This window comes from Mirounga angustirostris, unplaced genomic scaffold (genome assembly GCF_029215605.1).
Source record: "Mirounga angustirostris isolate CCGP_5_RB_7025 unplaced genomic scaffold, mMirAng1.0.hap1 SCAF_4, whole genome shotgun sequence".
NCBI lineage: Eukaryota > Metazoa > Chordata > Mammalia > Carnivora > Phocidae > Mirounga > Mirounga angustirostris.
The window spans coordinates 175,235,595-175,256,381 of NW_026991712.1; the positions used below are offsets into that span (position 1 = coordinate 175,235,595).

The window sequence follows — 20,787 nt, forward strand, 5'->3', positions numbered from 1 at the left end:
GTGGGCGTGTGCACAGGGGCTCTCCCTCCCCTCCCCCTGCCCCGTCCGGCTGGCTCTCTCAGGGGCGGCTCCACGACACAGAAGGTCGGGTACTGTCCTTAGCGCGTAGCCCCGGCCCCGCCTGCGGGAGCCGCGCGGAGAAGCCTGAGCGGTCCGGTTGTCCTTCCGGCCAGCGGTCGGCTCCAGGCACCTGTGGACTCAGGAGTTTCCCCCGAGCCCCTCCCTCCTCTGTGCTGGCGGCCGAACTGCAGGAGGGGACGGTGGTCAGGGAGGGCCGCTTGGAGGGGCTGCTACTGAGCTGAGGCCTGAAGGAAGAGCTTGCTGGGGGGCGAGGGTAAAGCCCCGGAGGCAGGGGGACATGGGCTGTCGAGGTGGAAAGTAGCCTGTGTGTCCAATGTGGCAAAATGAGGTATATCCGCAGGGTGGGCCGTCCTGATCTCTGGGGCTCAGTCAAGTCAGGAGGCGTAGATTTCGTCCTGTAACATAGGAGCCACTGAACCTCGGTCTAGGGGCGCCTGGGCGGCTCAGTCGGTTGGGCGTCCGACTCTTGATTTCGGCTCAGGTCGTGCTCTCAGGGTCCTGGGATCGAGCCCCACATCTAGGCTCTGTACTCAGCGGGGAGCCTGCTGGAGATTATCTCCCTCTCCCGCCGCCCTCTCCTCTTCCTCCTCCTCCTCTCTCTCTCTCTCTCTCAAATGAATAAATAAAATCTTTAAAAAAATGTAGATAAAATTCAGAAGGGCCTTCACGAGCCAATTTCGTCCCCGTGTTGTGTAGGTAATTTTAACTTTGTTCTTTTGGCTTATTGGTATTTCCCGCGTTGTTTGAATGACAGAGAAGGCGAACTGAAAGCCGCCTTGAGGAGTGGTGGCCTGACGCTGCGCCCCCATCCCGTGTCCCCCCCACTCCCAGGAGTACGAGGAGCGCCTGGCCCGGCTGAGGGCCGACTATGAGGCGGAGCAGGAGTCCAGGGCCCGGCTGGAGGAGGATATCGCTGCCATGCGCAGCTCCTACGACGTGAAGCTGTCCACGCTGGAGGAGAACCTGCGAAAGGAGACAGGTGGGCGCCTGGCCCGGGCTGTCGGGAGGGTGGCCAGTGGGCTCCCCTCCCCATTTTACTAACTGGCACTTATAGAGCACCTTCCTATGCGCCAGGCTCAGTTCTAGTTACTCCTCAGTACAGCCCAGCAAGGTAGGTACCACCATGAGCCTCATTTTATAGGTAAGGAAACTGAGGCACAGAGAGGGTGGGTAATTTGTCCGTGGTCATACAGCTGGTGAAGTGAGTCAGGATTGGAACCCAGGCAGTGTTCTCACCCACCGAGCACTTTATCCGTGAAGCCGTGGCTCCAGGCTGGTCCCTAGCCCAAGGCTGACTTAGCATTACAACGTATCACCCATATTTCATGGGTAAGTTCCTTCCCCCCGTTTCTGCATTTTCTAGTCTCCTCTTCTTTTTGAACCCACATCCCAAAATAAGGATTCAATTATTATCAAGAACTTTCACCTTGCTGAAGATTTTCCTTGTCTTTTTGACATTCTAGAACGTTCCACCCTACCACTATCATCCAAACACCTGTGCTGCCAGGCAGCTCAGACTTCCTAGCACTCACCAAAATACTATAAAATCCACCTTGTAATGAGGACGATATTGGTCACATTGTGGGTGTCATTTATTGGGCATTGCTGTGTGGCAGGCGCTAGGTGCTAGGTACCCCATCAGTGAGTGAGGACGCATTGAATCCTCACATTGCCAGTGTGCCAACTGAGGCTTGGAGAGCTTCCGGCTGCTGAGCTAGGGAGTGGATGTCCTCTTTCAGCAAAGAGAACGTCAGGACTCTCTCAGGGGAGCCCAGGACACAGTGACAAAGAAGTGGGTGGATGTAAAGCCCCTGAGCTGGGAGCCCTAAGGAGGCCTGTGGGATTGCAGTCTCATCCACACTGGCAGACCCAGAGGAGAGGGAAGGACAGGTTCTAGCATGTTCTGTCCTTCAGAGTGTTCCCCCAGTCCAGTTTGAATATTAGGCCTCCAAGTGGTTTTATTTGATCTAACAATCATCCACAGTGTTCATTTAACTCCCATGGATCTAGCGTTTTCTGTGGATGAGAGCCCTGAGCAGGACGCCCTGTGGGGGCCCCTCAGGGTCTCGGGTGTGAAGTCTGCTTGCTGATCGGGAGCTCTTGGCCTTGGAGGCCATGAGACCCACAGGGCAGTCACCTTCTGTGTGAAGAGCAGACCCAAGGCAACTAATGGCTGGGGAGGTCAGAGAATGGAGAGCTCCTGGTGCTGGTCAGGGAAGACTTCCTGGAAGAGGAGGAAGGAGACAGGGTCTGAGTCCTGATAGAGGAGAGGGTGGAGGTGGGAGGCCAGTATTTGGGGGCCTGGGAGGCTCTGGCTCTTAAGCCCGTCCCTTAGAGATGGTGTGTTTGGGGCTGACCCCCAGGGGCTCGCTCGTCCTCCACTGTAAGGAGCTAAAGGGAGTCTCCATTTGCAGAGGCTGTCCTCAAGGCAGAGGTCCTCAAGGCGCAGGGCACATCCAGGGCTGAGTTTGCCAACAGGTCTGAGTGCTCCCCCACGTTCCACTCCGAGATGGCCCTGAAACCTGGGATCCACTCCATGCTGCACACCCTGCCCGGCGGGGATGTCTCCAAGACTGAGCTTTCTCCCGGGTTCGAGGAGCTGCCCGCGGCGGAGACTTCCAAGTCTGAGGTGTCTCTGGGGTCTGATGACTCTTCCACGCTCGAGGAAACCTCCATGTCCGAAGCCTACCCGGGGCCCCAGGAGCCTTCCGACGTGGAGTTCTCCGTGCCTGAGGCGGAGGCCCCGAGCAGCTACCTCCCAGAGCCGCACCTCAGCCCGGGGGCCACGGAAGCCCTGCCGCAGGCCGGACCCGTCCAGCTGGCAGCCCTGGGGCTGTTGCCCAGCCTGCATGACCCGTTTGCCGAGGTGGAAGCCAAGCTGGCCAGGCTCTCCTCCGCAGTGGCCGGGGCCGAGGCGCTCCAGGCCGGCGCACCCAGGCTCTGCACACAGGTATCCGGTGCCATGCCAAGAGTCAGTAGGCGGAACTCGGCTGGGGGCACTCAGGCCACTGGGTGCGCACCCAGGTCTCACCGTCTGGGCGGGGGGCTCTGGCTTGGTGGCCAGAGAAGCCCTGTCTTGTGCTCCGTCGGGAGGGAAGGGGGGATGGAGATAGGAGGCTTTGCCCAGTGGGCCCCTGTTCTGCTAATGGAGGGACGCCCGCTTGGGGGGTTGGCTGAGTTGCCATGGTTACACCCAGCTTCCAGGCCCGAAGGAAGGAGCCGGAGGGGGCTGAGGGCTGCGGGAAGGCTGCTACTTTTCAGGGGCTCCCCCCTCCCCGACCCCAGGATCCTGCCACTTTGCTGGATGCCTTCTCTCCTTTCCACTCTCTTGTATGGTTTAAATTCTCTTCCCCCCTCTCCCTCTTATTCTTTTTCCTTTGCTTTGCTTTCCTGTCCTTTCCTGTGTGTGTGTGAAGAGCCTTGGAGCTGGACAGACCCGGGTTAAATCCCAGCTCGACCACTCACATAGTTGTGTGACCTCGGGCAGTCACCTTTCTGGGCCTCGGTCTCCTCTTCTCTAAAATGGGGGTGCCGACGCTGCGTGCTTCACCTGAGGTAATGTAGGTGATGCTCCTGGAGCACGCTCCCTCCCCGGTTCTCTCTTCCCTGTTCTCTTCTCTCCTCGCCCCTGCTCCCCACCGGTCCCCTCAGTGGTGACAGGCAGGAGGAGGTGGTGGCTTGGTGAGGCACCGGGCAGGGGCATGGGGCGCTGAAGGGGAGGTCAGGGAGCAGAGGATGATTCTGGCCCACTGTCCCTCTCCCTCCCTCACCCCGTCCTCCTGCAAGCACCCCTCCCTGAAGGATCTGCTGAGGCCTGGTGTCCTTAGGGCTGAAGCTGAGACAGCTGACTGCCTCCTGCCCAGGGCTGTGAGTTCCCCGTCCCCATCCCCCACCACGCCCCCTACCCTCCACCCCCCCCACCCCCCCACCCCCCATCCCCCGGGCCAGACCCTCAGGTTGGGGGAGGAGTCCCAGGAGCCTGGGTCTTCCTGTGACACTCTGGGCCTGGGCATCCTCCCCCCCGAGACAGGGACTATGACCCCAGCCCACCCCCAGCTTATCGGAGCTTGCCCGTCACAGAGCAGTCCTACCTCTTATTATTGATGTGATTAAGAGGCCACTGCTCAGCAATTTTCAGATTTTGCTTGGCCTTGGGAGCCGGTCTAAAGCAAGGAGGCCCAGTGTGTGCTGAGGGCAAGGGCTGCAGGGCAGGGGCGGGGGTCCCCGAGGCGCTGGCAGGGAAGCGCCTGGGCCCCGTGTTGAATACCCCTACTCTCAAGAGCTCCCCCTTCTCCCTTCTGCTTAAGAAAGTACAAGAGGCTACGGGGAATGAGAGGAAGGCTTTAAATCTACCCACATGTGTGGAGAGAGAAAACTGCCTCCTAGCCTCTGGACAGGATCCCTGGGTAGGAGCTGACACACTTGAGGTTCTCAGTAGATGGGAGATGGGATGGCCAGGGGCACCCTGGCTGTAAGGTGACATTGAGAGAGGACCCAAGTGGGAAGAAGGGGCCTGGGCAGAGCATCAGGCTGGGGGATGGCATGTGCCAAAGTCCTGTGGCTGCGAAGGTCTTGACTTTCTCAGCAGTGGAATAATGAGGCCAGAGAAGCAGCAGGGTGGATGGGGTGGGGGGAGAGGGGAGGCACGGAGAGGCACGGAGGGCCCAAAGACCATGGAAGAAGCTGGATTTTCCTGCAAATGCACTGGGAATCTGTGCAGGGTTCTCATCTGCAAAGGGCCGTGATGGATTTGTATTTGGAGAAAACTGCCCTAGCTGCCATGGGGAGCCTGGGCCCCGAGGGGCAGGAGAGCAGGATGGAAACTGTTTTGGGGTGTTGGAGGAAATGGTGGAAGTAGGAACCCAGTCAGGTACATGTTTGTATAACTGGGTGCCTCCGAGCCAGAAGTGATCCGTCCGGGGCCATGAGGGACCCAGCCTCCACCATCTGGGACTGAGGCCGCCGGGAGCCTGTGTCCAGGGCCGGCCTCTCTGCCTCCACCTTGGTTTCTCTTTGTGCTCAGGAGGTTGACGAGGGCCCAGAAGTGGCCGAGGAGTTGGTGTTGGCAGCAGAGCCTGGCGTAGGGGCCGAGGCTGAGGCCCAGGTGGCCTTGGAGGCTCAGCCTCAGCCCTTGCTGGCCACGACCAGTGTGAGAAGGGACAGTGTGGGCATGGAGATGGCCGTGCTGACCGACGACCTGCTGCCTGTCGTGGACCAGCAGCAGGTGCTTGCCCGGTAAGTGCTGGGGCGTGGGGCTGGTGGGACCCCGTGGCAGGGCAGGAAGGGACTATGCCCCAGGCATGGGGACGAGAGTGCCCGTAGAGTCTTCACTGAGCCTCCACTCTGCCCCCGCCCCCCCCCCCCCCCCACCTGACGAGGCTGAGGAGGCCTGATCCTCTCTCTAGGAGCAAGGGGCGGGGATGGTGCCATCAGCCGGGGGGGCAGTGCTCTGCTTGGGGAACTCTACAGGGGCCACCAGACTCGCTCAGGCACCTGCTGGGGAGCAGCTGCTCCAGGAGAAAGGGGAGGGACTGTTGCCTGCCTGGCATTTGCAGGAATCCCAGGGTGTAATGATGCAGGTTTTCCTCGGCTCCCAGCGAGCCTCCGGTGCCCTCCTGATGTGAGACCTGCTCACCCTAGGGGCAAGCCACCCTGATCACCCTCAGAGGCTGTCTGCCAGGGGCACTCTGTGCCAGCCACTTAACATTTCTGAGTGTTGGGTCTCACTTCTGGAAATCAGAATAACGTCAGGCTCACCTCCGTGACAGTCAGCCCCACGGCCAGCGGGTCAGCTTCCTCCTAGTGGTGGCAAACTCAGTCCCACCGTCCCCGGTGCAAACGTGAACTGAGCAGGGGCTGCGTGCTGGGAACCAGGAAGCAAGGGTGAATGAGCTGCCACCTTGGCCTTCAGGGGGCCCATGGTCCAGGGGGAGGCAGCTACCCAGGCCCACAGAGGGCCTGCCTCTGCAGTGTGAGAAGCCAGTGGGTTGTGCAGTCGACTGTCTGCGCTCCCATCGCCTCCACCACTACCTACCTCTACGACCTGGGCCAACTTTTAAACCTCCCTGTGCCTCAGCTTCTCATCTACAAAATGGGTGATAATAAGAGCTCCAGTTTGAGAAGCTCATCGTGAGGGTCAAATGAGACCACACCTGCCGAGCATCAGGCCCCGAGAGAACTCTCTGCGCACGTGGCCGTGTTCAGGGTGTGGTCTGGAGTATGGTCAGGGAGGGCTTCACAGAAGCCCTCATTTTCCGTTTCTTCGAGTAGCTTTGCTTAGCTCCAGCTGCATGAGGTTTGCAGGCCAGATGCCTCAGGGTGGCATCCAGATACAGGGTGGCACAGAAGTGCAGCGGGGGGAACAGCCTGGCTGTTTGGAGAGCGCGCAGCTGGGAAAGCTGGAGCGAGCTGGGTGGGGGCTGCAGAGGGAGGTGATGAAGCACCAGGCCCCCGTGCACCGAATATTGCTCGCAGCCCAGGGTGCTCTGCTCGCGCGGGGTGCCGGGGAGCACGGCCGCCAGCCTGCTGCGCCGTGGGGCCCACGGGCTCCCGGAGGCCCATGGTGGGTGGCGCGTGGGTCAGCTCTGGTCCGCGGGGAGACGCTCGCCCGTCCTGTCGTGCGGCTGTGCGCACAGGCCTGGGTGGATCTGCTCGGACCCCGGCCAGAGGCCTCGCTCTCTGAGCCCCTGCCGTGTCTGGGAGGGGGTTGCAAGGCCCCCACGACGTCCTGCTGGACAGCAGGCGCGCGGTGATGGCCCCGCGCCGTCGCGAGCACCTTCCTCTCCTGCCGGCAGTTTGCAGCTATTGGAGCAGCAGGTGGTGGGGGGGGAGCAGGCCACGAACAAGGACCTGAAGGAGAAGCACAAGCGGCGGAAGCGGTACGCGGACGAGCGCAAGCGGCAGCTGGTGGCGGCCCTGCAGAACTCGGACGAGGACGGCGGCGACCGGGTGCTGCTCAACGTCTACGACTCCATCCAGGAGGAGGTGCGGGCCAAGAGCAAGCTGCTGGAGAGGATGCAGAGGAAGGTGAGGCCCCCACGCCCAGGTGGCCCCCGGTCAGCGTTGGTAAGTCCGGGCCGGCTGTGTGCCTCGCCCGCCCTGGAGGCAGTCCCAGTGACGCGTGGCTGCGGGGCTGGGGGAGGGTGTGCGACAAATGGGACAACAGAGGACCAAGCGGGACAGCGCTGGACGGTGACAGTGCTGTGAAGGGGATTCTAGGGGAGGGTGGTGATGTAGGAAAGACGTTAGAGTTCAAAGGCCACGGCCAAGAAAGGATTCTGAGACGTCTTTGGTGCAAAAAGTGGTTTTATGAAAGCACGGGGACAGGACCTGTGGGCAGAAGGAGCTGCACCAGGGTCCCGAGGAGTGGTCCATTATACACTTTCAAGTTGGGAGGGGGTCAGTGATAGTGTAAGTCTCTAAGGAATTCTGGAAGCAAGGTTTCCAGGACCTTGAAGGGGCTAGCTATTGTTGGGGAAAGGTCATTTATTACCGTCTAATAAAACCTGAGTCGTGAGGCCCTTCAGGTGTATATCAGTGGGCCGTATGCTTGGGGGGTGATTGCCAACACGTACCTTGCGGGGTAGAGAAAAAGGAAGTTTCCAAGAGAAGTTTTATATGTTAAAGTAGGCTTACAGGATGGGGTGGGGGTGAGGGGTCGGGCCAGGATCGCCTTTTGCTCTTACTTAGCAAAGTGTCAACATCAAGGCAGTCGAGTCCCTAGAGGAATGTCACTCTGCCTGTTCCAAGGACTTGTCAATGGGCTGTAGGCAGTAAGGAGATTTAATAATTTTTCTTCTGCCTTTGTTTCCCACACCAGGTGGCTTTATTTTTAGTTTTTCATTTGGATTGTGTACACACGTGCAAATGACAGGTGCACGACTTAACTCATTTCCACAAAGTGAACGCACCCATGAAACCAGCACTCACATTGGGGAACTGAGCATCAGTGGAACCCTAGAAGCTCTCGGGGCCACCCTGGGTGGGGGGGCAGGGAAGTTCTCCTGGAGGTGGTGACTTCCGAGGTGGGACCTGAACCTTAGGAAAGGCGGCCAAAGGAAGAGCCTTCCAGGCCGAGGGAGGGGCCAGTGCCGAGTATGAGGTTAGTGGCTCTAGGAGCAGAAGGGAGGCAGATGTGACTGAGCGCAGGGAGTGAGGAGGACAAGGCAGGGGGAGCTGCTGTCTGCTTCCCTCCGTGCACCCTCAGGGGCTCTGGGCCCTGACGCATCCCCCTCAGCCGACCGCAGGGCGCCCCTCGTCCCCATCCGACACCACCAACCCAAGGATCTCGCCAAAGCAGAAGCTGATGCTTTTCCCTCTTTGAACCTCTGTGGTGTTTACATTTTCTTGGCTATTTTCATGCTTTTTCTTAATACCTTTTTTATGTTTTCAGCTGAATTTGTTCTTCCTGGGATATCTTGTAATTTGGTCTACGCACCTAAGTTTTGAAAAATTCTTTCTGGAGTTCAGTTAGATGTCCCATTTTACACCTTCTTCGTTTCTGTCCATTTCCACCTTAAGATTTTTGGATTACTGATTTGAAATGTTCATATGTGTGAATTGAAGGAAATTTTATTCACATTGGGATGTTGGGTTACATTTTGGTTCTGTGTGCTCGTGCTTTGTGGGGGAATTTTCTTCCACTGAAATGCTTTGATTTTCATTTTCTGTTTCTTAGAGCAGCTTTGATTAGCGCTACTTCTGCTCTTTTCTGTGTATTTTGCAGTGTCTTGTTTTTCTGCACTTTCAAGACCAGCTGAAAGTAGAGGTGAGGTTTTGGGCGGCTGGCTGGGTTTGCTCAGTCGACAGCATGCTCTTCTGTTCCTATAGTGAAGTGCAGCGTTAAATAGACGGTTCCCTATTGCTGTGGTAATTAGTCTCTCACCGCAAATAGAGTTGCCTAAAATAACACAAATTTATCATCTCACAGTTCTCTGGGTCAGGGTCCAGCTCCAACATGACTGGAATCCTCTGCTTAGAATTCCATAAGGCTGAAACCAAGGTGTTGGCAAGGTTGCGTTTCCTTCAGAGGCTCTAGGGAAGAATCCGTTTCTCAGGTTGTTGACAGGATTCGGTCCTATGTGGTTATAGGACTGAGGTTCCGAGGTCCTTGCTGGCTGTCTGCTGGGGGTCATTCTGTTTCTAGAGGCAGCAGGCCCCTGGCCACCCCTCAGAGACCACCGGGGCCAGCTCCTCCCCGGCTTCAGCTCTCTGACTCTACTCCTATCTCCTTCATCTGAAGCATCTCTTTTAACGCCTGTCCACTGCCTAGCTCTCTGCGCCCCTTCCATAAGGCCCACGTGGTTACACTGGGCTCACCGGATGATCCAGGATAATCGCCCTGTTTTAAAGTCAACAGATTAATAACTTTAATTCCATTTGCAAAGTCTTTTTTGCTGTGTAAGAGAAACATAGTCACTGGCACGTACCAAGGGGTGGAAATCATAGGGGTTGATCATAGGGGTTGTCTTCCAAATTTTGCTCTCACTTTTGGGTCCCCTCTCTCTCTCTCTCTCTTTATCTCTCTCTTGGTAGGAGGGGTCAGTGTGTCTTTTGTGATTTTCTCGTTTCTACAGGACTTTCATTTTGCACCTCAAGGAGTCTCCCACTTCTAAACACCCTCCAGAAGCAATGCCTTGCAGAGACTAACCCCTCAGTCTCTCCAGAGACTTGCAGACCCAGTCTCTGTATTTTTGCCATACAAAAGAATTTTTTAAAGTTTTATTTTGTCAAATTATCAACTTTCTATTATTGCGTGTAGATTCTGAGTCACAGTTGGCAAAGTTCATTTATGTTTCCTTCTAGAACTTGTATAGTTTCTTTCTTTCTTTTTCTTTCTATTATTATTTATTTTTATTATTTTTTTTTAGAGAGCGAGTGAGCAGGGGGAGGAGTAGAGGGAGAGAGAGAATCTCGAGTAGACTCCCTGCTGAGCGAGGAGCCCGAGGCGGAACTCAATCTCATGACCATGAGATCATGCCCTGAACTGAAATTAAGAGTCGAGCCACCCAGGCGACTCATCTTCCTTTCTTTTTTATATTTAAATCAGATCCACTTGGAATTTATCTGGGTGCATGTGTGAAGAGCTGATTCCATTTTATTCGTTCCGCATGGCTCTCCTTGTTTCCTAGCACCAGTTTTCGAAAGGTCCATTTATCCTCCACTAACTTCAGCTGCTGTCTTTATGGTATGCTAAAGTCCTATAAGCACTTAGATGTATCTCTGATTTTTCTATTCATCTCTCTTGCTGTATCTATTCATGTACCAGTGCCACCCACTTTATTTGAAATCTAGGGACTTTATAATATGTTTTATAATTTCATAGGGTTAATCCTCTGTCAATGGTTTTCTATTCCAGGTTTTTCCTGGATATTCCTTCTTGTTTTTTTTGTTTTTTTGTTTTCCCAAAATGAGCTATATAAACAACTGGGCGGGCACCTGGGTGGCTCAGTTGGTTAAGCGACTGCCTTCGGCTCAGGTCATGATCCTGGAGTCCCGGGATCGAGTCCTACATCGGGCTCCCTGCTCAGTGGGGGGTCTGCTTCTCCCTCTGACTCTCTTCCCTCTCTTGCTATCTGTCTCTCATTCTCTCTCTCAAATAAATGGATAAAATCTTTAAAAAAAAAAAATAAACAACTGGGCTAGTGCAAAAGTAAAAAAGGGAGAGAAGTAAAGAAAAAAATTGGTGGAATTTTTGGGGGAATCATGTTATATCTGTACATTAGCTTGAGGGTATTGATACCCTCATGAGGTTGTATTTTTCTGTCCAGGAACATGGTATATCTTCTGTTAGTTCAGATCAATTTTTGTGTCACTCAAGAGTATTTTATAAATTTCCTCATATAGGTTTTGAACATATCTTGTTAATTTCACATTTAGGTATTTTATTTTATTTGCTTTCCTCTGTGGGATATCCTGTTCCATTATGTCTTCTCACTGGATTTTATTTGTAAAATGAGGACTATTGGCTTTAAGAAATATTTTTTAAAAATAATTGTGAAATAGAAGGGAACACTTATTAACTTACTCTATGGGGCCAATGTCACCTGATACCAAAACCATAGAAAAACATAAGAAGAAAACTATAGACTAATATTTCTTACGCATATAGACACAAAATGCTCCACAAGATACTAGCAAACCAAATTATACATCATGCCAAAGTGGGATTTATCCTAGGAATGCAAGGTTGGTTTAGTATCCCCAAATCAATTAATGCAATATACCATATCAATAGAATAAAGGACAAAACCCACATGGTCATCTTAATGATGCAGAAAAGGTATTTGAAAAAATTTAACACCTATTATGATACAAACACTCAGGAAACTAGGAGAGAAGGGAACTTCTTCATTCCGATAAAAGGCATCTATGAAATGTCCACAGGTAACATCATACTTAATGGTGAAAGATTGAATGCTTTCCCCATAAGATTAGGAACAACACAAGGATGTCTGCTCCCACCACTTCTATTCAACATTGGGCTGGAGGTTCTAGCTAGGGCAGTTAGGCAAGAAAGTGAAATAAAAGGTACTGAGATTGGAAAGGAATAGATAAAACTATTTCTATTTACAGATGACATGATCTTTTATGTAGAAAGTCCTAAGGAATCCACGAAAAAAAAAACCCTAACTAGAATCAATTAACAACTTCAGCAAGGTTGCAGGATACAAGATCAATAAGCAAAAAGCAATTGTATTTCTACATACAATAAACAATCCACAAATAAAATTAAGAAAACAATTCCACGGGGCACCTGGCTGGCTCAGTCTGTAGAGCATGTAACTTTTGATCTCAGAGTCATGAATTCAAGCTCCACATTGGGCATGGAGGCTCCTTAAATAAAAATGTATAATATCCATAAACATTAAAAAAAAAGAAAATTCCATTTTCATTACATCAAAAAAGAATAAAATACTTAGGAATAAATTTGACAAAAGAAGTGTAAAGCTTATATTCCAAAAACTATAAAACATTGTTGAAAGAAATTAAAAATACCTAAATAAATGGAAAGACACCCCATGTTCATGGATTGGAAGCCTTAATACTGGATAAGATGATACTCTTCAAACTGATCTACAGATTCAAGGCAATCACTATCAGAGTCCCAACTGACTTCTTTGCAGCAATTGACAAGCTGACCCTAAAGTTCATATGGAAATTCAAGGGACAGAATGGCCAAAACAATCTTGAAAAGAACAAAGTTGGAGGACTCACACTTCTGATTTCAGAACTTACTACAAAATCACAGCAATCTAGACTGTGTGGTACTGGTATCAAGACAGGCATGTAGATCAATGGAATGGGATTGAGAGTCCATAAATAAACCTTGGTGTTTATAGTCCGTTGATTTTCAACAAGGGTGCCAAGGTTATCCAGTGGAGAAAGGACAGTCTTTTCAACAAATGGTGTTGGGACAACTAGATGCCCACATGACAAAGAACGGTGTTGAACCCCAACCTCACACCATATACACAAATTAATTCAAAACAGATAAAAAAACTAAATGTAAGAACTAAAACTATAAAACTCAAAGGTGTAAATCTTTGTTACCTTAAATTAGACACTGCTGGGGCACCTGGGTAGCTCAGTCAGTTAAGCAGCTGCCTTTGGCTCAGGTCATGATCCCAGGGTCCTGGGATCGAGCCCCAGGTCAGACTCCCTGCTCAGTGGGGAGTCTGCTTTTCCCTCTCCCTCTGTGCTCTCTCTCTCTCTCTCACTCTCTGTCCCTCACTGTCTCTCAAGTAAATAGATAAAATCTTAAAAAAAAAATTAGACATTGCTTTCTTAGGTATGATACCAAAAGCACAAACAAAGGAAAAAAATAGATACATTGGACTTAATCAAAATTAAAGCTTTTGTGCTTCAAAGGATACTATCAGGAAAGAGAAAATACAGCCCATAGATTGAGAGAAAATATTTGCAAATCCTATATCACAATGAGGTGCTTATATCCAGAATATATAAAGAACACTTACAACTCAAGAATAAAAAGACAAATAATCCAATTTAAAAATGGGCAAAGGACCTGAACAGACATTTCTCCAAAGAAGATAAACAGATGGCAGTAAGAACAAGAAACGGTACTGAACATCATCAGCCACCAGGGAAATGCAAATCTACAATGCAAAACTACCATCTATGGTATAGAGATATCATCTCACACCCACGGGGGTGGCTGTAATAAAACAGATAATAACAAATGTTGGCGAGGATGTGGAGAAATGAGTGCCCTCATACATTGCCGGTGGGAATGTAAAATGGTGCAGCTTCATGGCTTGGAAGACTTAATATTGGATAAGATGATACTCTTATGGAAAATAGTCTGGCAGTTCCTCAGTTGGTTAAACATAGTGTTACCCTGCAGCTTCATGGCTTGGAAGACTTAATATTGGATAAGATGATACTCTTATGGAAAATAGTCTGGCAGTCCCTCAGTTGGTTAAACATAGTGTTACCCCATGACCAGCAGTTACAAGCAAGAGAAATGAAAATAGGGCCACATAAAAACTTGTACACTAATGTTCATAGCAGCATTATTCATTATAGCCCCAAAGTGGAAACAATCATGAATGGAAAATAAAATGTAGTATATCCAAATGGTGGAATATTATTTGGCAGTAAAAAGGAATGAAATCCTGGGGCTCCTGGGTGGCTCTGTCATTTAAGCATCCGACTCTTGGCTTCGGCTCAGGTCATGATCTCAGGGTCATGAGATCGAGCCCCGTATCGGGCTCCATGCTCAGCGTGGAGTCTGCTTGAGATTCTCTCCCTCTCCCTCTGCCCCTCCCACTCTGTCTCTCTCAAATAAATAAATCTTTTTTTTTTTTTCTTTAAAAAGGAAGTCCTGACACATGCTCCGACATGGATGAATCTTGAAAACACTGTGTTGAGTGCAAGAAGCCACACACAAAAGATCATATATCGTATGATTACGTTGATATGAAATCTCTGGAATAAGCAAATCTAGAGAGACAGAAAGTGGATTGGTGGTTGCCTGGAGCTGGGGGTTGGGGAGAAGCGGAGGATGAGTACCTGTGGGGGTGGGGTTTATTTCTGGATCGTGAGATGTTCTAAAACTGACCGTGCTGATAACTGCACTAGTCGGAGTATACTAAAAACCATTGAATTGTACGTGTTAAATGGGTGAATTGTATGACATGGGAATTATATCTCAATAAATTTGTTACAGAAGTCACTGTGAAAGATTCCAGATCCTTCCAGATGTACAAAAATATATAAAGCTTCTTACCATTAACGGCATGTATCTACCATCCAGCTTAAGGAATGGAGCATTATTAATTGCCCACCTGTGTCCTACCAGGTAGTGTCTGTTCTCACCTGGTTACAGGTGATGAGCATTCCCATGAACTTCAAACATCCTTCTTTACTAATCAAACTGTACCTGCTCTTTGAGAAAACAGACTATGCACCCAGGAGTCTTGGGGCTCAGGGAGAGCATGGTTACGGTTGCAGCTGGGAGTCACCTGTGTTTGTGGGGAATCTCCATTCAGGCAGACCCGGGCAGGAGATCACAAAAGTGTGGAATCCAAGGTCAAATCAGGGTGGGTCGCCTCTTAAGTCCGGTGTCTGTCACATTTTAACTTGACCGTGGCTAATGGGAGAGCGAGGGCTGCTGAGGCTGAGAGTTTATGCCTCTGCTCCCCTCAGGAATAGGATTTATACAATTTCCTGACATCTTTTAGGACGTGGTGACCCCAGTGTTATGTGTGGAGCCTTCCCAGAGGCTCCTGGATAAAATGTGTTTGTGTGGGATTGTCCCAGGGGACCGGCACAGGGGGCTGATGAGCGGGTTCTTTTCCTGTTTTCTGCAGGGCTGTGGACACAGTAGGTGCTCATTTAGTGCCGGCGGACAGACGGGAGGCAGGCGCGGGTGGATGGGCGGGTCAGCACCCAGATGGCGAGTGGGAGGCTGGAGGTGCAGACAGTGGGTGCGGAGGGCGGACGGATGGCCACGTGGCTCGGTGTCTTCCCTGCTCACTGCACGTCGCTCCCTGACCCCTTGCTTTCAGCTGCGGGCAGCAGAGGTGGAGATCAAAGACCTGCAGTCGGAGTTCCAGCTGGAGAAGATCGATTACTTAGCCACCATCCGCCGGCAGGAGCGGGACTCCATGCTCTTCCAGCAACTCCTGGAGCAGGTGCAGCCCCTCATCCGCCGGGACTGTAACTACAGCAACCTGGAGAAGATAAGGCGCGAGTCCTGCTGGGACGAGGACAATGGCTTCTGGAAGATCCCCGAGCCCATCATCATAAAAACCAGCCTCCCAGTAGGTCAGGCGCTTGGCTGTCCCCTCAGCCCTCGTCCAGGCAGCTTGCCCTCCTGCGGGCTGACCTGGAGCCGGGGCCCAGGCCTTGCTGGCTGTGGGTGCAGCAGTCAGGGGACCTGGGGGACTCCAAGACGGTGGGGAGCTGAGAGAGAAGTGGTGTGTTCTGGAGTCACACAGATGTGGGTTGGAATTCTGGCTCCACCGCTCCCCGTGTGGCCTCTTTGCGACTCAGTGTCCTCATCTGTGAAATGGGGATCAGTAACCGCACCTTCCGTAAAGATCGCTGGGTGGCTTAGCCTGTGTTCATGTGTATGAAACCCTTAGCGCCCTGCCTGGCATATGGCAAGTGAGTGCTCCGTCTGATCACTGTCATGACCACCACTCATCACCTCCCCCAACAAGCCTGGGCAGGGCAAAGATGATTACACCTGTTTTACATCTGAGGAGATGGAACCTCAGAGAGAGAAGTGACTGAACCAGAGTCCCAGTCGGAGCAGTGAGTCCTAGGACCAGGGATAGAAACTGGGTCACCTTCTGCTTTTGTTGCTGATTTCTGTGTGACCCTGTGAAGGTCACTGTTTCTCTCTGGGCCTTGGTCTGGGATCTTCACAAAGAAGGGGTTAGGGAAGGTGCCCTTGAAGGCCCCTCCACCTCCACCCGTCTCAGTAAGGTCTGTCTCCGGCCTCACAGCTGGGAGCGCCCCCCGTCAGAGAATGTTCGTGCAGGTCCTGCATCTCTGAGTTTACAGATGGCCACTGACCCCCCCCTGCAGGGAGGCCAGCCAGCTCCATTTCCCAAATGCAGGCATCCATCAGTTTCTCCTGCCCCCACCGACCTGCTCTGTTGAGGAAGCAGGGGAATAGCTGCTTTGGCATCTGAGCCCTCCTGGTCTCTGTTTCCCAAAGTCATCCCATGGCCTGGGCTGGGCAGTGTGCTCCCTGGCTCCAGGCCCGCGAGCTCGGGGGAGTGCTGCCACCCGCCCTGGCTCTCTGGCCCGTGGACTAGGGAGGGACCCGGCAGGGACTAGGAACCAGGCAGCGGTGACTTCAGCTTGTGTTTCTCGTAGCAGTTCCAACAGGGCCACAGAACAAAGTAGTCCGCAAAACCTCTGCAGCTGACAACGGTGAACCAGGCACGGTAAGGCCTATGGGAGAGGGGGTGAGGTGCGGGGAGCTGGCGGGGTGGGGGGGTGGCTTGCGGGTCAGCCTCACTATAGGGCACTGGGCTTCTACTTTCATCCCACCTGAGGGTCAAAGCAGGAGGCTGAGCCTGGATCTTTTCTGTGTCACCCTGTTGGACCCTCCCCCTGCTCTGGTCTTCATTCAAAGGCACTTACGGTCCTAGAGACCAGAGGGAAAGTAGGTGGTACGGGGTAGCTTGTCCTGCTGGTGAAGGACAGGAGCGCTTCGTCTTCAATCCCAGAGGCAGGCCGTATGTTCTGGTTCCCTGGGCTATTGCTGGTATCCTCGGACCAAGTTGCCCGCGAGGATCCACAAAATAGTAATTGGGCTTCTGAAGTCACTTTGTTCTCCCATCTCCCATGTTTTGTATTACAATAGAAATAGACCTCCTCCAAGCGGAGGTCAGGAAACCTTCCTGTAAAACACCACATCTTTCCGCGTGCTTCTTCACCTCTCGGTTCTGCTTCCCTTGCAATGCTAGCTTCAGGCTCAGGCAGGCTTTCTCGGCGCGGCGGGAAAGATGCTGCCAGCAGCTGGTGACCCAAGAGGAAGAGACCAGTTCTCTTACCACATCTTTTTTTTTTTTAAGATTTTATTTATTTATTTGAAAGAGAGAGAATGAGAGAGAGCACATGAGAGGGGGGAGGGTCAGAGGGAGAAGCAGACTCCCTGCCGAGCAGGGAGCCTGATGCGGGACTCGATCCCGGGACTCCAGGATCATGACCTGAGCTGAAGGCAGTCGCTTAAACAACTGAGCCACCCAGGCGCCCTCTCTTACCACATCTTGTGGAAAGATTCTGATCAGCTCTGCCTGGGCCAGGGGCCTGCTCCTGGACCAGTGACTGTGTCCGGAAGATGTATTTCTCTGGCTGGTTCGGGCTGGGTCACATGCCCAGTTGTGCAGCCAGGGGGTGGGCGAGAGGGAGTGGTGGTGTTAGGGCACTGTGAATGATCGCCTCACCAGGACCATGTCAAGGGGGAGAAGGGTAGTCCCTGAAGGGAGATTCAGGCTGAGGCAAACAAGTCCATTAGAGTGGTGAAAAATCACAGTCTTTGGTGATAAGAGATGGGCGCTCCAGTTCTAATGACTTTGATTATGCCCGTGGGCTGAGTCCTGTATTATCTATTCTATGAATATGTCGTGATGGATTTGGGCTATGTGGTACTGGAGAACAAGGCACTTCCCACCCCAGGGAAGGCGGGTGGCGTAGGCTTGGCCGGAGCTGTGACTCTCCTGCCCTGAGCTGCCTGGATCCCACCCCAGGAGTCTGGGGTCTCTAGCAGGGTCCACAGGGTGGGCCGGGAGGCTCAGGGCGGCCCCCACCCCACCAGGCTTGTGGGTCTTGTACAAACGAGGGGTCTTGACCCACGGGGATCTGAATCTCAGCAGGAAGAAGACCGCTACAAGCTGATGCTCAGTCGGAGCGACAGTGAAAACATTGCCAGTAACTACTTCCGGTCCAAGCGAGCCAGCCAGATCCTCAGCACGGATCCCATGAAGAGCCTCAGTGAGTGCACTGCCCACCTCCTGTCCTCCAGCCCCTCCCCGGGAGAGCCCTCCCCGGCCCTCTGCCAACCATGGGAGAGGTGTGATGGGTGAATTGGAGTCAGGCCGGGGTTAAAAACCCCTTCCTGTCCCTGAGCCTCCGTTCCCTCCGCTGTACACTGAGGGGTATGACTACCCCCAGGGTTAGGTGAGATGAGGTGGGGGAGCGGCCCAGCCCAGCGCCTGGCACATGGTAGGCGCTCTGTGCCCAGACTCCCTCTTCCTGTCCCCCTTCCTCCTCTGGCACAGAGCTGCAGCGTTTGGTTCCTCTCCCCTGACACACAGTAGGCCTGCGCCACACAGCTGGGTGTCCCGCCGTGTGCTGCCCGGGTCTGGCTCAGTTGCTCCCCAGCTTCCGCAGATGCCAGTGGGGTGGCTTTCCTCCACGGAGCCCAACGGGGCAGACAGGGCCATAGAAGCGGGACACTTTTAAAAGCAAGAATTGAAAATCACTTTGTTCTTCCATTTCTTTTTTTACTTTTTAAGATTTTATTTATTTGAGAGAGAGCATGAGAGCACAGGGGGAGGGGCAGGGGGGAGTCTTAGGCAGACTCCCCATTGAGTGTGGAGCCCGACCTGGGGCTCGATCTCACAACCCTGAGATCATGACCTGAGCCAAAACCAAGTTAAGTGTCGGACGCTTAACTGACTGAGCCACCCAGGCGCCCCTCGTTCTTCCATTTCTAAAAGCAAAACCAAAGGCCACAGAGCTTCTAATAAAATATCCACGAAAAGCAAATCTCAGTTCTATACGTTGAGACTATTGAGGAGACAGAGTTCAGTAGAGTTGAGGATCAGGAGGGAAAAAGAGCACAGAAACAAATGAACATCAGTTGAGGACCTGGCACTGTGCCCATGTTGCAGATGAGGAAACTGAGCCCCCCCCCCCCCGAGGTCACACTCGCACGAAGCTGGGCCCTGAGTGCAGGCCTGTCTGGCTCACTCGTGGGTCAAGACCCCTTGCTTGTACAACTCTCACCTCTGCAAGCCTGGTGGGGTGGGGGCCGCCCTGAGCCTCCCGGCCCACTCTGTGGACCCTACTAGAGCCTGTAGAACTCCAAGTTCCTGGCCCAGACCCTCTGGGGGCCCAGCCGTGGGACCAGACCTCCAGCTGGGTGGGGTGGGGCGGGCTCCCCATCCCTGCACCCCCCTGGCTCACTGGCTCCTCTGCCCCCTTCTTCACAGCGCATCACAGCTCGCCCCCCGGCCTCAGCTCCCCACTCAGCAACACCTCTGCCATCTCGCCTACCCAGGCCCCCGAAATGCCCCAGCCCCGGCCCTTCCGCCTCGAGTCCCTTGACGTCCCCTTCACCAAGGCCAAGCGAAAGAAAAGCAAAAGCAGCTTTGGCAGTGAGCCTCTGTGAACGCGGCCTCCTGCGGCTGTCCTGCCCCAGGGTTTCCGTGAGACTGCCAGCCCCCACCCCCCAGGGCAGCCCCAGCCAGTCCTCCTCACCCCTGCCCCCACGGTGCCCGGATGCCCGAGGGGGTCCTTGCCCTGGGAAGAGCCTTGCCCTTCCCTGTTACCCGACCTTGCAGAGGTGCGCTCCGGCTCTCCATGCCACGCCAGTATTACATCTGCTCCCCTGCCACAGCCCGCCATGCCCACCCGGGTTATTCTGTGCCTCAGTGGGCCCAGAAACCTCAAGGCACTCACCAGCAGCCCCGACAGAGTGGGCAGCAGCTTCCGTGTGGATCAAGGACAGCATCTTGGTGATGGACAATCGTGTCTCTGTCCACCAGGGCCCCCTTCCTGGGGAAAGCTGGACGATGTGGGCGCGGGAGTCCTGGGGCAACTGTTCCACGCTGCCCACTCCCAGCTGGTCTGTGGCCTCGAGGAGGCTGCCCCACATGAAGCTGCCCCAATAAACTGCCTTTTACCGATGAGCTCCCTTCCCCAGTCCTCTGACCGTGTCACTGGGGCCCCTCCTGCCACTGCTGCGTGGCCTTCACGGGGAAGCGCTTTGGGAGCAGCGTTTCTTAACTACCCGATGCCTTGAAAACAGGCCGCAGGGTTTCTGCAACTCCCCACACTGGTGAGTGCAAGTGCATTTTTCTGGGGAGAGCACCTGAGCTGTCATTAGCTTCTCAAAAGATCTGTGAGTCAGAAAAGCAGAGCCCTTGTTTTGGAAAATAGAGATTGTGTCTTGCTGAGACCCAGAAAAAGGCCAGGTTCGGACAGTCCTCAGGGGCTGTGCTGGAACTGGATGCCCTGACGTGGCCAGAAACGAACGAAAGCTGTCTGGGCTACTGAGGATACACCCCTCCCCCTGCCCTTCGTATCCCAGGCCTCACCATCAGAGGGAAGAGTCTCGGCCTTTGGTTGAAGAGGAGACTCATTTCACTCTGGGCCCCATCTGTGAAAGGGGAACAGCTGCTCCCTAGAGCTATTGTGAAGTTTCTATGAGAGTAAGTGATGTTCCCAGTACACAGCAGGTGCCTTGCGTTAGTCCCCCTTGTTCCTTCTCCTCCGTATTTTGCATTAATTTACCGTGGTGGATCCCATAGGCCACTTGCCTGGACCAAGCTCATGCCCTGGAGATCAGTCTAACTTCAGGCAGGCTGCAGTACCCATGTTGAGAGGAAGAACAGGTCTTTATGGGGAACAGAGTGCCCTTGTGAAAGTAGGGGCTATTATAAAGGATGGAGAAGATCCTGGGAGGCTTAAGATGGGAATGGCGGGGGGCATGAGCAA

General features: G+C 53.2%; 1 protein-coding gene across 3 annotated transcripts in view; it reads left to right on the top strand.

Annotated features, from left to right (window-relative positions):
- KIF17 (kinesin family member 17) overlaps nt 1-20,787 on the top strand; it is a 43,902-nt gene extending 23,115 nt beyond the window's left edge. The window contains exons 7-15 of one of the 3 annotated variants that reach the window (XM_064589827.1): nt 913-1,060; nt 2,496-3,031; nt 3,868-3,948; nt 5,105-5,316; nt 6,876-7,107; nt 15,114-15,372; nt 16,435-16,505; nt 17,940-18,057; nt 19,281-20,787. In XM_064589827.1, coding sequence (XP_064445897.1) covers nt 913-1,060; nt 2,496-3,031; nt 3,868-3,948; nt 5,105-5,316; nt 6,876-7,107; nt 15,114-15,372; nt 16,435-16,505; nt 17,940-18,057; nt 19,281-19,459 — 1,836 coding nt within the window. In that variant the 3' untranslated portion in view covers nt 19,460-20,787. The other 2 variants (XM_064589828.1, XM_064589829.1) reach the window with 2 other exon arrangements.